The sequence below is a fragment of the Gallinula chloropus genome (assembly GCF_964237585.1).
Source record: "Gallinula chloropus genome assembly, chromosome: 7".
In the NCBI taxonomy this organism is placed as follows: domain Eukaryota; kingdom Metazoa; phylum Chordata; class Aves; order Gruiformes; family Rallidae; genus Gallinula; species Gallinula chloropus.
In genome coordinates, this window is record NC_140092.1 from 31,178,428 (window position 1) to 31,197,463 (window position 19,036).

The 19,036-nt window shown below is 38.7% G+C and overlaps 1 protein-coding gene across 1 annotated transcript in view; it reads right to left on the reverse strand.

Moving 5' to 3' along the window:
* FAT1 (FAT atypical cadherin 1) overlaps nt 1-19,036 on the reverse strand; it is a gene marked incomplete at both ends in the record, with an annotated part of 99,953 nt that overhangs the window by 11,841 nt on the left and 69,076 nt on the right. Inside the window, 9 exons of the mRNA XM_084266957.1 lie at nt 3,850-4,047; nt 6,056-6,199; nt 6,507-6,644; nt 7,039-7,253; nt 8,624-9,013; nt 10,230-10,463; nt 11,882-12,035; nt 12,436-12,632; nt 13,263-17,330. Coding sequence (XP_084123083.1) covers nt 3,850-4,047; nt 6,056-6,199; nt 6,507-6,644; nt 7,039-7,253; nt 8,624-9,013; nt 10,230-10,463; nt 11,882-12,035; nt 12,436-12,632; nt 13,263-17,330 — 5,738 coding nt within the window. The remainder of the gene's footprint in view (nt 1-3,849; nt 4,048-6,055; nt 6,200-6,506; nt 6,645-7,038; nt 7,254-8,623; nt 9,014-10,229; nt 10,464-11,881; nt 12,036-12,435; nt 12,633-13,262; nt 17,331-19,036) is intronic.

The following is a 19,036-nucleotide window of genomic DNA, read 5'->3' on the forward strand; positions in this document are numbered from 1 at the left end:
GCAGATGGTGCTTGAGGCTTTTTTATTTCAAGCAGGGAAAGACACCAAGTGAGTCACGGGCCAGAAATTTACACCATGCTTCACAGCAGTCATTAGGAGGTGGTGTTAGAGACAATGTAAATGCAGGATGCCAAACAGTACTTCACCAGGAAAACAATGTGTGTAGAAAGTGATGATGAGTTATGCTGCCTTTCAGGATTTGTGATCATGCAGAAGGGACCCCCCCCCCCCCCAACCTGTACTGCTATTTGTTCGAGACAATTAATTATGCTTAACAGCATCAGCCTAATTTAATTTTAAAGCCTTTTTAAACATTATGTCCCCTTGTCCTCCACCCTCTTTTGTCAAAAGCACATGCTGCTGTTGTATGAAGAGGGGACAACAAAAAAAAGAGTAGAAAAGTGAGAAAAGAGCGTTCCCTTCAGTTCCCTTTATTTGTTTCTCAGTTCTTGTTTCCCAGTCTATCTTTTTTTCACAGATCTCCTTCCCAGCTGCTGAAAAGCCAAACTAAAGAAATGGCTGAAGTAGTGGAGACATGTGAAGGGACAGAGGGGATACACAACTCAGTGTAGAAGATACCCCACACTGTTCAAAAAATTTTACAATAATTTTCAGGTGACAAGTGGTCGGTATACTCTGAAGATCTATGCAGAGAAGCTGCTTTTGATTCTTCAGACAAATTTAAGCAGAAGAGGAAAAACTCCAGACACCAGATCATCTCTGTTTTTAAAAGGTAAAGCATTTCTCACAGAACTACATGCCTTCATTTGTTCACTCCAAAAGACAAAGCATGGCTTGCCCTCTAGTTACCCAAACATAAATAAGGACAGGGAGAGAGCTCAAGTTGGCAAAGTTTTGTTTTGCCTAGATTTCTGCTTGGAAACAAGACAAGGCAGGCAGTTTAGCTACAGGATAAATGCCCAAGGGAAAGAAGAAAGGGCTTAAAACAAACAGGCAAGCAAAATTGTAACAAATGGACAGCAAGTAGGAAAGAAGAGCCCCAGGAGAAATGATTTTTCAGTAGTGCAGATATTTAAAAATCTGCTGTGGTTTTAAACTATAAGACTTCAGAGTGTGGCACAAAGGGCTGTATGACTCACAGTTGAAGATTTCACACAGTAATGCTGTGAGACATTTGTTAATGGATAATCTATTCCTTTTGGAGAGAGGGAAAGCAAATGTGAGTGGCATACACATGTAGATGACTTGGAAAAAATTAGCCTTTTCCTTTTAAAACCACAAAAGTAAAAGAAAGGCTTTGTTAAGTATTTGCTAGTAGTGGGTGTGTGGGGTATGTATGGGAGGGGTTGTTCGTGGCTTTGGGGTTTTATTGTTGTTTGGTTTTTGTTGTTTTTTCCCCAAATTAAAGTATGTCTGTAACATAAAATGACCTATGCCAGCAATCCAGTCAGAAAGCAACTAAGGTGAAAGCTGTCAGTACTGAAAAGCACACCAGTGAGGAGAACAAAAATCGACTACCAAGAGATCACACACAGCCACTGACTTGTGAACCCCAAGATTCAAGTGCAGAAATTAAAAAGAGTGTGAACTTGAGAAGATGCCTTCCTAAAGCCTTTGAAAAATCTTTCTTTTAAATGAACAGGGGAAGAATATTTTTCCAGAAAAGTCATGTATCTATTTTTATGTGCATCACTGGAACTCAAGTCTTGTGATATGGAAATGCTAGTTTTAGTCTTAGATGCCTTCATACTCACGTATAGTGACTCACTGAGGAGAAGATAATAGAAAATTATAGCACTGTGTCTATTTAAAAAAAGCTATCATAGTATAAGATGATAAATGGCAGTTAGAAGAGAGAGACATATTCCCAGAATTCAGGCAGGGAACTTGTAAATCAAGGGATTAGAGAGATCCAAAATACTGAGATTGAGTAGTGCAGCACACAAAACCCTGTGTATTAGTGCAGTCTGCTTTAATGATTTACAGTCTGGAGGCAGCCTTTGTTCAGAATGACCAGCTTTGTTTTAAAGACACTTGTTTAGCTACTGGAGGCTATTAAAGTAGCCCTTATGCATTCCCTAGATAAAACAAGGTACTTTTCAAGTGCTGTGCTAAAGAGAAGTACCAACTGGTTGTTTACCAACATCCTACAGCCTAGGAAGTGGCTGGGAAATGAAAGATTTGTGTGATTCCACCCAGAGTAAGGTGTCAAATAGGCACCTCATACGTAAGAGGGCAGGCACAGCCAACAGTGCAGCTAAATCACGAAGTGTGACATAGGCAGTGAAAGTCTACACAGAAGAGACATTAGTTGCCTGCACATGCATTCACAGGAACATGTTTTAGAAGCAAAATAAATAGAAATTAGTTACTGCTCAAGAAAAAAGATAAAATAAACCACACGAATCTTGTTCTACACTGATGGCACATACAGGAAAAACACTGCTGGTTCATCCTCCCTAAACAAAAAAGGTGACTTTGGGGAGTTTGTGTAGAACTCAGAAGCCTATAAGGGAAATGTGACAAAGGTCAGCTCTGCTTCTGTTTGGGACTCATGCAACCTAGGAAGGCCAACACTTAAGTACTTGAAGGTTAATCAGTCCCACCACTAATTAGCAGATCCCTATTGAGGGGAAGAAAAATAAAAAAAAGGCTAATGGAGGAATGATAAACTCCTCTCCCTCCTTTTTAATCTCAATTTTTAAACCCTAATCTAAACCACATTTAGATGGAAACTTTATCTATGCAGGTTCTTACACTGATGGCTCCTGAGAACATGGTTTTAGTGACTCAATCAGCAAGCAACTGCACTTGTGGGAATTTTCTCCTTCCCCAAAGAAAAGCAGACTTTGTGTAAATACACCACGATTATTACCCCATGTGGACCGAATTCAGTACACACTGATGCAGGCAATATTGCTCCAAAAGGCTGCACGAGCATGCTCACTCAGAAACTGCAATATTACGTCTGAGAGTGATTTGGAGACAGAAAGAAACTCCTCACGTAAAAATAAAGGTAAGAACTTTTCTCAAACCACAAATCTGAAGATGAAATTTAAGAATTAAGGACAGCTATTTTTAGCCTACCAATTTTAAGCCCCCTGTTCACAGCTGCTTAATTTAAAACTGAATTAAAAAGGGCTAGGTAGGATTAAAAAAATGGTTTGAACTTTTCTTAAGCAAGGTTATGAAAATGTGCTTTAGAGAACTCGTCTATGTTAACGTAACCTGGATTTCTGGCCACGGTCTGGTCCTTCTGCACAACAATGGCAAATGTAAGCATCTATTGCAGCATTTCAGGATAACTTTTTCAGTTTTATGCTGCATTCTCCACTGCAAATCTCTTAGATTTCCAAGTACAGCACTGTGAATTTCAGTGCTACGACACAGGACTGCTGACCCTTCTAAACTTCAAAAAAACAAAAGATGCTTTCAATTGCAATTGGAAAAAGAAAAATATCTCAGTACTGCCCTGATGTGGAAGTTTAAATATCCCTGAAGCCATTGTACCAGTGTGTTCCAGCTCACAGCTTCAAGGCTAAAAGCCAAGGAAGAAGTGGATGGGTGTGAGGAAGTGCAGGCAGTAGGTGGGTGGCTCAAGGGGCCTTTCCCATGCTGGCTTTTCTAACCTCTCACATACAGGGCTTACACAGACCTCACCCTTAATGTGAGCTTGATTCACCTTACTGTTATGCTTGTGTAGATTTCCATTTAAACAAACTAATACTGTCTCTGAAGGTGTTACTGTAAGGGACATACCTCAAGTGACTCTTCGGCAGATCAGGATCATGTAACAAATGCAGGCAGGATAAAGCAGTGGATTGGGCTGAGTAGGGAAGTTAACTAAGTATTTATAGCAGAAACCAGCTAGAGGTGAGCACATCCTACCTTAACGTGAAGGAGATAGTGATCCCTCACTCTGCGGTTCAGTGCAGCAGCTGTTGCCAGCACTCCCTGCTGGGTAATCTCAAAGGTGTTTTCTTCATTCCCACTCAGGATGGTGAAGACAAAAGGAGGGCCGTTGTGAGAAGAATCCTTGTCTGTCACCACCAGCTGTAGCACGCTAAATCCAACAGGCTTATTTTCCTGTGAACACACCACACCATCACATTGGTTTTGTTACAATTTTCACAACAGACTCTCAAGTTACTGTCACACCAGTTAATCAGTACAGGAGAAATCAGACTGACAATACTGGTTAAGGAAAAATACTACCTTCAGAGAATAACAATGAGAACAGTAAAAGGAGAAAGGCAGAACGTTTTAGAACTGTTTTTTAAATGTATCTTGTTATTTTTAAAAGTAGCTCAGCCTTGAAACTTTATGTTTTCCACTTTTGTCATGAAATAAGGTTACTGTAGATTAACTAACAAGCTGTCAAGGATTTCAAATTTAGCTAAAACACCTGTTAGGATAAACCCCATGCCTTTATTGGGAGGACTAGAACAACACACTCCTCCATCTGACCCCTTGTCTCCCTAATTAGTGTTCTGACCACAGTTGTGGCTGCCAGTGCCACAGTCCTGTTAAAAATGCCCAATCTGGGTTGTAAAATTTGCATCATAAAATCCCTTTGAATTTCCATCATGTGGATGCTCATTGTTTCACAGACACTTTGGTTTATCATGTACTCGATATAAGGTCAGATTGTGTCTGTGTTACACCTCTCCCAAAATATTTGTGCTATACTGTTTTGGCCCGAGTTCTATAGTGTTATAGATAGACATCTTTTAAATGAAGAAGAAAAAAACCCAGTGTTACTGTAAAGTACAATAACAAAATGCTGCCCTTTCACAGTTACAAAACTCCCAATAACAAGCATACTTTGTTCTTCAGAGTCAGTAGGTGAAATTCTGTCAAGTTAATTATCAGATATTGCAGCTGAAGCTTTTTTTCCCCTTGAGCAAAACAGACAAGGACCTTAATTTTAAAATACAAATATTTACATTTGGACACGTTAAGTAATTTGATTTTCATTATAGCCAAGCACATTTCCAACTGTCTCCAAATATGTCCATCTCCAATATATCAGGACATGCACACCGGAATTCTTGGCAACTCCTCTGGATTTTTCTCTGCTACTCTCATACTGGGACAGGCTGATAGGGATGAACTAGAAAACATGAGGTCTTCCTTTTTAATTGAGGGAAACATTAGACATTGGCTACACTGTCTACAGTTTGAGGCGATACATTAATTAACATTCACCTCAAAAAAAGACTGTAATTGGGAAAAGCAGAACACCTTTCTCCCACACAAACATACAAACCTGTTACTTTACAAAAACAGGCAAACAAACCCACCCCATTAAGATGCAGGACATCCTACTTGCATGCTCTGTGTATGTTTGGTTGAGATGAATCACTTTGCCTTCTTCTGGGAAGTCACCTTTACAGGTCATGTAGGTGGTGTCAAACAGAGGGGGTACGCTAGGATGGCACAGGGCACCAGGCACCGCTGCCCAACCCCACTTACCTGCTGCACAAGGCCAGGCACCAGCAACAGCAAAAGGACCCGAGAGACGGAGCTTGCTTATGCAACTAGATTGAAGGTCTTAATGCAATTCTTTTGATCCCCTCCCTTTATTCTCTATTGGGTTCAGGAAGACAAGAGGTAGAGGTGCTGCCTTTGCTATCTTTGCTTAGGCAGAGTTTTCTGAATCGGGCAAGTAAATGTTCACCCTCGGAGAACCTGGCCCACTACTACCATCGAAGGCTTGGTATGTAGTAATGTGACTTACTACTCCTGTTTTAACAGCTTCTGATCCCAGAGGAGGCCAAGAGGAATTAAATCTCAAACTATGTGCCACAGCACTTGCTTCACACTGATATGGTAAAACCACCCTAAACATGAACATGAACACAACAGGTAATGTATATACAGATACACACACTCAACTTGCAAACTACGTTTCTAGATAGGTCGCAGAATGTGAATTTGTAACTCTTGTAACAGTCTCACTGATAACCTCAAATAATAAAAAATACAGAAAAAGAAAATCAAAGCATATTCTTGCAGAATTCTTCAAATCACAAACACACAAACAATACTAGCTATCTGATTACTAAAGCTTCACCATCTGCATTTATATTACCTGGATGATAACGCTATAGTTTCCTTTTGAGAATACTGGAGGATTGTCATTTACATCAGAAACATCAATGTTAACTGTGGTTGTGTTAAGTCTAGGTGGGTTTCCATTATCTGAAGCTTGAACTGTCAAGGTATATCCTGAAATCTAAAAAAATAATAACAATAACATCACCATCACATACTCACTAAGGAGAAATAAGTAACAAACTCAGCTTTTGTTTTAAGGAAGAAACCCAGGAATGTTTGCCTTTATATATGTAGCTCTTTCTCTTCCTCCCATCCCCAAAAAGCACTGGCATAAAGAAGTGCTTTCACTTTATTAGAGCTGTAATAATTTTGGAACATGAAATGGTAGTTTACAAATATAATAATAATAATAATTAAAAAACCCTGGTCATCAATTATGTACAGCTAAATTAATTCCAAGCACTCAAAAAGGATCAAAACCTTACCTTTTCTCTGTCTAGGAGTTTAGTCACTTTGATTTCACCTCTGGTAGGGTCAATTGTAAAAGGATTTCCCTGATTGCCATCTATAATTGCGTAGTGAATGCGGTTGTTTGAAGGTCCATCGGCATCATCTGCCATTACCTAAGGGACAGTACAGGCTAATTTAAAACGGGTTGAAATAGTCTCTATCACTTTTTAGATAAACTCACCCTGAAATGAACACAGCTGTTTCAGTCTAACACATTTCATAGTTCTCTGGAGAAATGTCTTCTGAACAGAACAGACCAACACACTTCATTTCCTAAATTTCTTCTCATGAGGAAAACACAAATATAGCACAAAGTATCATCTACTTTCCCACACTATCTCAAGTCTCTGGTTCTGAATTTCTTTTTAAAATAATTATTTGATTCACTCAGTGGCAAACTTATCATGTACCTCATTCATCTACATCTTCCATATCTATTCCTTCAAGACTAAAAGCACAATTGTCAGGACAAGAGTATTTCAAAGGAAAACAAACAACAGTACGTACTGTAATAACTGATTGTTCAAGCATAGCATCTTCACTGATTACTGCAGTGTAAGTGTCTTGGCTAAACACTGGAGTATTGTCGTTGATATCTGTTACATTAATATTCACTGTTACAACATCACTTAATGAAGGTGTGCCTCCATCCGTGGCTTCCACTGTCAGGTAGTACTCAGGAGAACTTTCGTAATCCAAACTCTCAATAATAAAAATGGCTCCTAGGGAAAGAAAAAAAGGACAAACCAACAACAAAGATATCATCACCCAAAGTCTGCTGTTACTGTAGTATTATATATTCACAGAATCATTATAGAACTATAGAACAGTTTGGGTTGGAAAGGAAATGAAAGATCATCTAGCTCTAACACCCTGCCAGGGGCAGGGGCGCCTTCCACTAGATCAAGTTGCCCAAAGCCCCATCCAACCCGGCCTTGGACACTGCCAGGGAGGGGCAGCCACAGCTTCTCTGGGCAACTTGTGCCATGGCCTCACCACCCTCACAGTGAAGAATTTCTTCCTAATATCTAACCTGAATCTACCCTATTTTAGTTTAAATCCATTACTCATTATCCTATCACTACACTCCCTAATAAACAGTCCCTCTCCGTTTCTCCAGTAGGTCCCTTCATGTACTGGAAGGCTGCTGTCAGGTCTCCCCAGAGCCTTCTCTTCTCCAGGCTGACCAAGCCCAACTCTTGCAGCCTGTCTTCATAGGAGATGTGTTCCAACACCTTTTTCCTCCTTTCAAATATGTTAACCAATTAAACTAGGAAAGTACTTCTTATACCACAGTACCAGCATGCACACTGGAAAAAGCAGCTGCAAGAATTAAATTTCAATTATGTTGGTATAATTAACTATTATTAACTTTCGGGTAGAAATCTTATTTAAAAAAAAAAAGAAGACAGTATACCAGAAATTAACTCTAGAAAAAGAACTACAGAAGAAAAAAAAACCCTAGAATTCAGGTGTACATTGATTTTTAACAGAGAATTGTCATTAATAGAGAAAAAATTCTTCACAGAACTGTAACGCTTTCCAAGACTAAATCTAACATGCAAACCTAAAATCTCCACTGTCATGATGGATACATGATTGAACAAAACATTTCAACCTCCCTTTAATGCCATATCAAACTCTTCCAGAATTAGTCTTTGTGGACCAATGACTAGTTTTTCCTAATCTACTTAATTTCTGATCCTTCTCTTACCAAGCCTGGCAATTCATTCTGATTATATAGCTTTTGTGAAAGGACTATGATGCTTCTGTCATTACTGCACAAAGTACTTCCACCCTCTTTACCACCAGGGTGGGGAATATTGTAGGTAGGAAACCCTTAGCCTTTCCAGCTAAATGAATCTAACCCAAATAAAACAGCAGCAACAGGTAAAGTTTCTATCCTACATTACACTGCACTCCTGTAGCAATCATGCTGGCAAAATGGGTGAGCAGACAGTAAGCAGCGCTGCCTTTACAGCCAGGATGATGCACAAAGATTACACACAGCCTGTTTGGTTGAACTGCTGCAGAATGCAGCGTGCACTGTGCTTGGTTAGCCTGAAGCACATTCACAGCTGTAATCTCTTACCTGTTGTTGAATCGATGCTGAATTTTCCGTGTTCGTTCCCACTGACTATTGAGTAGGTGATTTCAGCATTGGCCTCGATGTCCCTGCTGGCAGCATAGATCTGAAGAACTTCAGCTCCAACCAAAATGTCCTCTGAAACACTTGCACTATACTCCCTATGCTCAAATACAGGCGGATTATCATTTATATCCAAAACAGAAACTATGAGACTGCTTGTTGAAGAGAGTCTTCTAGGTAAACCTTCATCTGTAGCCTTCAAAGTTAGAGTGTACACAGCTTGTAATTCCCGATCCAAAGGCTTCTCCAACTGAACAATTCCAGAGAATTCATCAATAGAGAACTGTCCCTCTGCAGAGTTCAGCAGCGAATAATGGATTTTATGGTTCATCCCTGCATTTTGAAAACAATTCCAGAGCATGAAGCAGCCATTAAAATACAACAACATAACAACAGCTCTGACAGTTACAGAACTACAACATGCTTGGTAAATAGCATCATTCATGACAAAGTAAATTTCAGCAAGACTTAAAGGCTCTTGTGAAGGGCAGTGTGATTTCCAAAAAGATGTAATCTGATTTAAAAAAAATTAAGCTAACACTTCATCACACTGATTTTCTGTCACAGCAGAAACATGAAGCATGGTTCTGCTTCAGCCACAGTGCTAGCTAATATGAAACGATTAGTGATATAAATCTAATTATAACTTTAGTACAACAGCATCTGCTTAGCAGGCTTCTAAATAACACAGGAGGATATGGGAGAGTTAGGCTGCATCAAATAACTAGATTCAATTCCAGTATGGTTATTTAGGAACCATGTCCCAAAATTAACAGGAACATAATTTTTGGCAGCATTTCTGTCTAAAACAAACACACAAAAAACCCACAGGCTTTTGGGCCAAGTGTTTTGCTCTTCCTGAGCCTCAAAGACTAGTCAAGTGTGAAAACATCTGCTGTTACCTTCCAAGTCAGCAACCTAGTTTTACCATAACACAAAGCATGTGGGTTGTTTCACAAGACTGAGGCAACTATTAATTATTTGATTAATCAGCTGATGATATATGGAAATCATACACCTTTACAAAGACCATATGCTGTTGTATTCCTTACGGCAAAACCTAAGAACAAACTCTTTCCAATGTCATTTTCAGTTATTTGTTACTAAACGGTGAAGATAATGAGGCAGGGAAAAGCTACAGCTACGGTATGACCACCAGTGGCTAGCCTGAGAAGCACACACTCAAAAGCAGTGCATGCACATTTACACAGACATGGCTTGATATTCCTTTTACTTACACCTAGAGTAAAAGGATGGCTCTAACTCCTAACCTTAATAGCTTATCATGCAAAAAAATTGCTCTATATTTTGTCTCTTTCCTCCCTTTTTTTCAGGAGCACAAAAGGGATGTTTTCCAAGCTACTCACACATTAAAGTCAGGTGCTACATGACTCAGTAGTCCTAAATGTATCTTTCAGGAGTCTAATCCTGAGTGGTATTGAACATCTGTCACTTCCACTGAAAGACTTAACACCTCTCAGGATAAGACTAAATAAACTTTACTGTAACTTTGAGACCATGGCAAAAGTATCAGCCAAAGAATGCATACCTGCATCTGCATCTGTTGCCTGCACTCTTGTCAAAAGGGTTTTAGGCTCTGTGTTTTCAAACACTGTAATGGAGTAAGGGTCAGCTGTAAACTCTGGGGCGTTATCATTCACGTCTTCTAGAGTCAGAATAATATTAGATTGGCAGAATCTTCCTCCTCCATCTGTGGCTTTCACTAGAAGATGATAAACTGCTTGCTGCTCACGATCCAGAGGCATTGATGTTTTCAGTTCACCTATAAACACAATAATACATGTAAGTTGATGTGAGTTGCAAGGCTTAAATATTCCTAACATGTTTCCTTCTAAAGTCTTTGTATGCAGAAAAACTAAGCAGCAATTTTCTTTTTAATGGCAATTTCATCAGTGGCTAAGTCAACGGCTCTACTGCACTAATGAGCTCCACTTTGGCCAAAGCACGTCAGAGGCCTGCCTTTGCAGCTTTAAGAGATTAAATACTGAAATCCTCTGCCTTTTTTTTTTTTCAAATGCCTCTGAAACAGAAATTAGCTGAAGTAAGACTACCTGACAGTGCAGAAAGACAGGATGTGTATACGTGCACAGATGCATGTGCTTTTTGCCTAAAGAAACTAAAAATATTAGAATTCTGATTTTAACAAAATGTAAAGTAAAATCCACATAGAGTGTTCCTGGGCCATTTAGTTGTATTTTTTTCCACAGCTACTGAGCTCACTCTCCTCTAACATTCAAAATAAACAGAGCTATTCACACTGTCAAATATAACCTGCTGCTACAGACAAACCCCTAGAAGTCTAACACATTCTTTTTTCCAATGTAACAGAAAACCCGATGATGTGCACAGAGCACAGCCACTGCCTCTTTTAACCCATTCAAAGAAGTATTCTCAGGTATTGTTTATGAGTATTCTAGGCCCCACCAATTCTGAATTTATATGCACACAGCACACAGGTGACATTCATAGTCAAGAAACTCCCCATGAAGATCCTTCTTATGTATTTTGCCACTGAAGCATTCCAATCTCTTTCTCCATATTTCCACTATATCTCTATATTTATCTTATTTCAATTTTTCTGTATTGTTTACTACTCCCTTCCTACTGCTTACCTACTGCAGCCTGCAGAGCACAGGAATTTGTCATTAGCTTTGACCTGTATTATAATCCAGAAGACATGAATGCACTGGAAACCAAAGTCAGACAAGTCAAAAGTTATAGTCATTTATATAATGCTGCCAATAAAACTGGAGACACTTTGGGTGTTTACTATGGATCACCCCATTTAACATGCCAAACCAAACGATGGCAAGAAGAAATCTGAATGAAGGTATTTTCAGTTTATAAACCATTATTGCTACTACTATAATGAATATAAAAAGTACAAAATTTAGGGCATACTTTTACTCCAGTCACTGTGGCATAGAAATTTCTGGCTTCGGGGCAATTACCCTATTTACTCTTTAGTTCCTCATATATTAAAATACTTGCCTTTTCCCTGACTTCTAATTCATCATATTCTTAGTATCTGTGTAGTCAAAACTCACCTTTTCAACAGTTATATGATAAACTAACCCTTAATTGAAAGTTTAAAGTTTACTTAAACATTTATGCATGTCTTAGTGTGAAACATTTTATAAAATCAGGTGATGTTGGAATTTTGTAGAGTGTCATTATTACCTGTGTCTGGAGCAAGTCTGAATTTTTCTGCTCCTGTGCCATGCAGTGTGTAAGTGATTTCTGCATTGGAACGAATATCTGCATCTGTGGCAGACACCTGCATTATCAGCTTGCCAGGAAGGGCATCCTCAGGAACTGAATCGGTGTATAAAGCCTGCAAGGTTAAAAGTTACATGTGAAATAAGTAGAGCTTGGGAAGAAGAGGGAAAGGAGGGATGACAGAGGAGATAATATTCTGTTTGAATGTTTGGTAACATATGAGGTAAAACAGAGGATTAAATTGCTGAAAATGAAAAGAACTTATGATTTTCTAATTAATTACTCACATCTAGTAGATTATTCAGAAAGGTAATTAATACTGCAACCTTGGGGACTCTTGAATAGTGCTGCATAGCTAAGAACTCTTTACAACTGTAACTGATTAACTGATAATTAAATGCATTCCCAAAATAGGAATGGAAATTTTTTGGTTAATTTCATTTTTTCCTCTTTTGGTACATCATCACATCATCTTTTCTAGATCTTACTGGACATGAAAGACAGATCGTGCCTACCTTTTCACAAACAGGACTATTATCATTAGCATCAAGGACTTTAACCTCCACCACAGCTTTAGTTGCAAAAGTCCCATCAGTAGCTGTAATATTTAGAAGGTAATTATCCTTTTCTTCCCTGTCCAGAGGCTTTTTGACATAGACCTTCCATTCATTCTGTATATTTTCAATAGCAAACTGTCCCAAGGGATCACCTCCTGAAATACAAAAGGAAACATTTAAATATGAGATTGTGACTAGTACTCTATCAACATTAAGTTATAGCTAAAGTGAAAAAATGTAAATGCAAATAAGCAGCCACCCTCTGTGGCTTTACAGGGAAATAGCTTCATTTTCCAGCTAAAAACAGTCAGCAGATGCTTGTTCAACAAATTTAACTGCAGTCGATGGAATCCATAAGAATTAATGTAGAAATTCACAAAGCATTATAGACAACATCATATCAAGTCATATGCTAAATAACAATGCCAATAAAATATTCCACTGGAAATTAATAGTCCATTATTTTATGAAATGTCTTCCATTGTTATTCAATGACATCACTAAGTTCAGTGAAAGTATAATTTTAAATAAAAACTTGATATATAAATAAAAAACGCATTTAGAAAAGCATTCTAAGCAAGGCCAACATGAAATGATAAGCCACATAAGACCTGTTTTCTAACTCCTTTCCCCCCCACCCTGAAGTTTTTAATATTAACACACACATATTCTTTCTCCTGCTGTTCTACGGTTTCTAATAATCTTGCAAATTATTGAAAAGTGACACCTCACATCATTCCAGGGCCACTTAAGTGAATACTCTGACATTAATGAAAAAGATTTACCTGTGATGTAATAAGAGACTTGTCTATTGGCTTCTTCTGTATCAGCATCAGTCGTACTCAGGATGGCAATCACCCCACCGGGAGGGTCATCCTCACTGACTGTCCCCTTGTAGATCTCTGCGGTAAAGCGTGGAGGATTGTCATTCACATCTGTGACAGTAACTTCAACCACGGCCACAGAAGACAGCTGAATCTTTTCACCCCGATCAGAGGCAACCACTGTGATTTTGTATTTGTCTCGTCTCTCATGATCGAGTTCTTTGAGAGTGATAATCCAACCAGTTTCCATGCTGATGGCAAAAGACTCTATAATGTCTAGCTCTTGAGAAGGGTCCAAGCTGTAAGTAACCTGCCCATTGAGTCCCGAATCTAAGTCGGTTCCTTTCACCTGGATGACTCTTGTTCCAGCTGGCATGTTTTCTACAATGAATGCTTCATATGGATTGGACTCCAAAACTGGTTTGTTGTCATTTGCATCTTTTACCTGAATGCTTACCTCTACTGAGGAAACAACATTATAGTCTTCATTGGCATACTGTGCTTGAACTGAGAACTGGTACCATTTAGTTGTTTCATGATCAAGACTTTTGTCAAGTTTCAACTCTCCAGTCTGTCGGTCAATCACAAAAAAATCATCTCTGTTGCTTTCAGGAGTGTTCCCTTTAATCAGACTATATACTAAAGTCTGATTGTGCTCTGCTTTGATAACGTCTATCAAAGTCCCAATTGGAATGTCCTCAGAAACTGTATAAGAATAAAATGGCTCTGAAAATTTTGGAAGAGGCACTTCTGGTGGGAGTATTCTAGCATAGACAGGAACAACTGACTCTTTCTTGGGGGATCCACCATCAACAGCTCTAACAAAGAAGGCCAGAAACTCATTTTCTAAACCAATTAAGCTTTCTTTTGTAGTAATTATACCAGACAATGAATCAATTTCTAAATTCTCTTTAACATTCTCAGACTCTGCTTCAATAGTGTACGTGATGTCTGCGTTTGTACCCTCATCGGCATCAGATGCCCAGACTTTAATGACAGAAGTACCCCGTGGAACATCAGATCCAATATTTACTTCATACTCTGTCGCTCGGAATTGAGGAGCGTTATCATTGTCATCTGTAAGTATTACATTAACAGTGCAGAAAGCAACTTTTCCTCCTGAATCTTTGGCCATTAAACTAATGGCAATTACTTTTTCTGCTGGTGTTTCACGGTCAAGCTTTTCAGAGGTAAATATCTGCCCTCTCTCATTTGTATAAAACCTGTCTTTGGCAAAGTCATTCACGATGTGGTAAGTGATGTGGCCGTAAGTACCAGAATCTTCATCTGTTGCTTTAACTTCAGTTACCAAAGTATTCAATGGAGCATTTTCAGCTAGTTCAACCTCATATTCATTCTGGCTGAAAACAGGACTGTGCATATTGGCGCTGGTTACAGTTATATGGACTTGGGCTGAGCTTCTGAAGACCCCATCAGAAACAGACACGTTAAGATGATAATGTGACTTTAACATCTGCCTGCGTAGGTTTGAGATGGTGATAATGCCGGTTTTACCATCAATTACAAAATTCTTTTGGTCATTGCCTGTCAGAATGGAGTACTCCAGCTTGTCAACATCCGAACTATCCGCATCTGACGCTTGCACACATGTCACGAAATGCCCTCGGGGGGCCAGCTCACTAATTTTAGCTTCATAAAGCAATTGGTTAAAAAGAGGGGGGTTATCATTGAGATCCGTTACATCAACAATTACAACAGCATCACTGCTCAAGGGCAGCATGCCACCATCTACAGCTCTTATTAGTAACTTGTGTTGTTTAATTTGTTCATAGTCCAAAGTTCTTGCTGTAACAATGAGTCCAGTGCTGCTGTCTATATGGAAGTAGTCATGGCTTTCACTGTTATCCTCAACCAATTGATAGGTAATCCCCCTGTTTGTTCCAGAATCGGCGTCTGTAGCACTCACTTGCACAACAGATGTTCCAATGACAGATGCCTCAGAAAGGGTTGCAGTGTAAGACTGCTCTGTAAAGACAGGAGGATTATCGTTCATGTCTTCCACTATAATGTCTACAAACACATCAGCATGTGCCCCTGTTAGGGAGTCTGTTGCTCGAATACTGAGTTTGTAGGCTGGATGGGACTCAAAATCAAGAGGGGCAACAACATTTATAACTCCAGTGTTGAAATTGATTGTGAACTGATTGAAAGGATCTCCATCTGTGATGCTGTAAAACACCTTTAGTCCTTCTGGGCTGTTTGCTTGTACGTGTACCACAGGGCTATGGAGCTGAATGTTTTCTGGAATCTCTGCACTGTAGAAAGACTTTTCAAAAACTGGCATAGCTTTACTCATAACAGTGATTGGGACTATAACTTCAGCAGAAAAAGGAGGGTCTCCTCTGTCTTTTGCCACTACCGTGACCAAATACTCCTTATTTAGTGTATCTAGTTCAAACTTCTTCTTCAGTGAGATTTCACCAGTGGGATCAATTTGGAAATGTTCATGATGTTCTTTGAGATAGTAATGCACCTCTCCATTTCTGCCCGTGTCTTTATCTACCGCAGTGACATGCTGAATAACATGACCTACTTCAGAATCTACTTTAATGACAGCATAATATGGAAGATTGACAAAAAACGGGGCATTATCATTTACATCTTCCACTGTGACTTTAACTACAACGTGTGCAACAACTGACGGTTTATATTCTTCTGTCACTTCTACGACCACATCAAAAGACTCTTGCTGTTCACGATCAAATGGTATTCCCGTTGTGGAAAGGACTCCTGAAGTGGGGCTGATTTTAAATCTGCTGTCTGGATTTAGAATATGGTAAAACAAAGGCTCATTTATTTGATTCCCTATAGCAGTAACAACAGCTATTGTTTTTGCCTCTGTGGAATTCTCCTGCACTGTTGCAGAGTAAGAACTCTGTGTGAACTTCAGCTGGCTTGCTTTGCTTTCTTTCACATTAATTTTTACAGACGCAGTGCTTGTGAATCTGCCATCGGATGCTCTCACTGTTAATTCATATCTGCTTCTTAACTGAGTCGTATTTTGTACTGTTATATCTCCATTCTTAGGGTTTATGGAAAATTTTTCTCCGATGTTGCCTTCAATAATGGAATAAATTAATTGGGAAAAAATGCCTGAATCGGCATCAGTGGCATTGACAGTGATGACTTTCACACCTTTATAGGTTGGAACCAAAACGGACGTCTCGTACAACTCTCTTGAAAACACAGGAGGGCAATCATTGATGTCAATTACATAAATAGTAACATTGGCTGCATAGTCTGCATATAAACGTGGTGTGCCCATATCATGGACTTGCACAGAAAAGTGGAAAATATTTGTCTCCTCGTAGTCCAGACTCATTACTGTCCGAATGGCACCAGTGCTGGAATCAATGGCAAAATACTTGCGGACAGATGGTTCAACAATTTGATAAACAAGCAAAGCATTTGATTCTTTATCAGCATCTGTAGCTCGAATTACTAATGGGATATTCTTGTCAGTCAGAACCACGCTGTTAATTGACGCTGATTCACTGATGAGTCCTGTATATTCAGCCTGCATGAAAATGGGTGCGTTGTCATTCTCATCCCGGAGATGTACCAACACCGTTGCATTAGTGGACATGCCAGCCATGTTTGTTCCTTGCACTGTCAAGGTGTAAACAGGCACAGTTTCAAAATCAAGTATCTTCTGAGAAACAATGACACCCGAATTTGGGTTGATGGCAAAGGCATCGGCGATGTTCCCGTCTTTTATTTCATAAACCACAGACGACTGGCTGTACGCTGAAACCATCCCAACAAAACTGCCGATGCTGGCACTTTCGCTGATTTCTGCAGAGTATTCTTTGGCTGTGAATTTTGGTGAGGCATTATCAGAAACTGTTACAAAGATATGCACAGAAGTCACTTCGCTCATTGGAGGATCTCCTCTGTCTGTAGCTTTTACCATCAGGTTGTATTCTTCCTGGTTGCTACGATCCAATTCCTTTGCAATTTTAATCATACCCAAAACGGGATCTATGAAGAAGGAATTTCCAATATTCCCTGTGAAGAAAAAGAAAGGCATTTAAGAAAGATTTATACAGAATATAATGGACTAATTATTTAGCTATATGCTCAAAGTGATCCTATAGTGACAACACAGGGAATAACAGTTTCTTAGTTTAAACAAATTTATCAAATGTTTAAAAAGCATTTGCTAGCCTCTCTGGAAAGTTTTCTGTCATCAAAAGTCAGCATCAATTCTAAGTTTACTTGTGGAAAGCCTGCATGAAAACAGAGCTAGCAAAGCCATCCAAGCCCCCCCAAAAATTGCAAAATATTTCTTTCATTTTCCACCACCAAGCCTTAAAAATAACAAGTGTTTTGCAGGCATCAACATTATAAATGATATATTTTATTAAAATTATCTTTGTCACTGAGTTCATATTTAAGCCAACTTAAGTATCTACTGAAGCTGAAAGAAAATTATATTCAAAAGTCAACACTAATGGAATACAAGTTTCATTTTATGACCTAAATAACTACACTGCTTTGAAAAAAAAAAGCTTTAATGAATTCACACTTGTGAATCTTAGTTATTATTCAAATATTGTTTAAATCACTGCTTCAAAATTAATCTTTCTGAATTGGACCCAAAGTTTTTAGCTCTCTTAACTTCACATTAACACACAGGCAAGGTATTCCCTGTGACAGTGTTAAGAAAAACCCCAACTACCTGCTGAAGATTGACTGACAGCATTTGATAAACATTTATCTTCTTTGTATTTTCAAATATTGAGCTGAACTACATCACACACAATATTCAGGGCATGTACTAATTATGCTAAGATTTAGCATTTTAATTCCTTGAAAAATTACATTACTAAAGCTGTGTTCTCAGCATGGAAACAATTCATTAAGAACTTCTGAGTTATGCACACAAGTAGGCAAGACGGGGTTTTTTGTGGGTTTTTTGTTTGGCTTTCTTTTTTTTGTGCCTGGAGGCTCTGAACACAGCAGCATTCTTAGAATATCCCATTACAAATCTAAGCAGTCATTACAAACATTTAAGGAATGCTCCTTCCATATGCTTGGAACGTCAGTTGTAATGCTTTAACCTCCCAGTAGATCCCAGTCCTGTAAAACAAACCTAAGAAAGTCTTGCATTTACTCCTACAAAAAGCTAGAAGAAAGGGAGAGAACTGGGTGTAACGGCATCCTAGACAGCATGCACAAGCTTTTTTTTCTTCCTCTCTTGCCATATTTTGGCATTCATAAAGCAAGCACTACTGAAATGAGAAAGGCAGGGAAAAAAGTCTCATGGCCATCAGTGTCCTGTGCTTAGTATAAAGATCATGTTTCTATAAGGAACAGAATGCAAACTATTTTAAGCAACCTACAAGACACTTAAATAATCTTCCTCTTCAGAGTGTAACAACCACAGCTTTGTTTTAATACTTAAGGTATTAATATAATACTTTGTTTTAATAATTAAAGCATGTTTTCTTATCAAAATAACCTGGGGGTGTGGGGAGGAAAGGAAATATTTCCAGTAAACAATTCCTATGCTTTACAAAGCAACATATGCCAAATAGAAAAGCATATGCACATATCATCTTGCATGCAACTATAACGGAGTCACTTGTTACCTACTGTTCTCTTCAATATACAATTTCTTGAACTTGTTACTTGCATTTTCAACTTTAAACTACTTTCTACCTTGGAAGTAATACTGGATATAAGTAATGAAATTTAAGTAACTTTTTCTT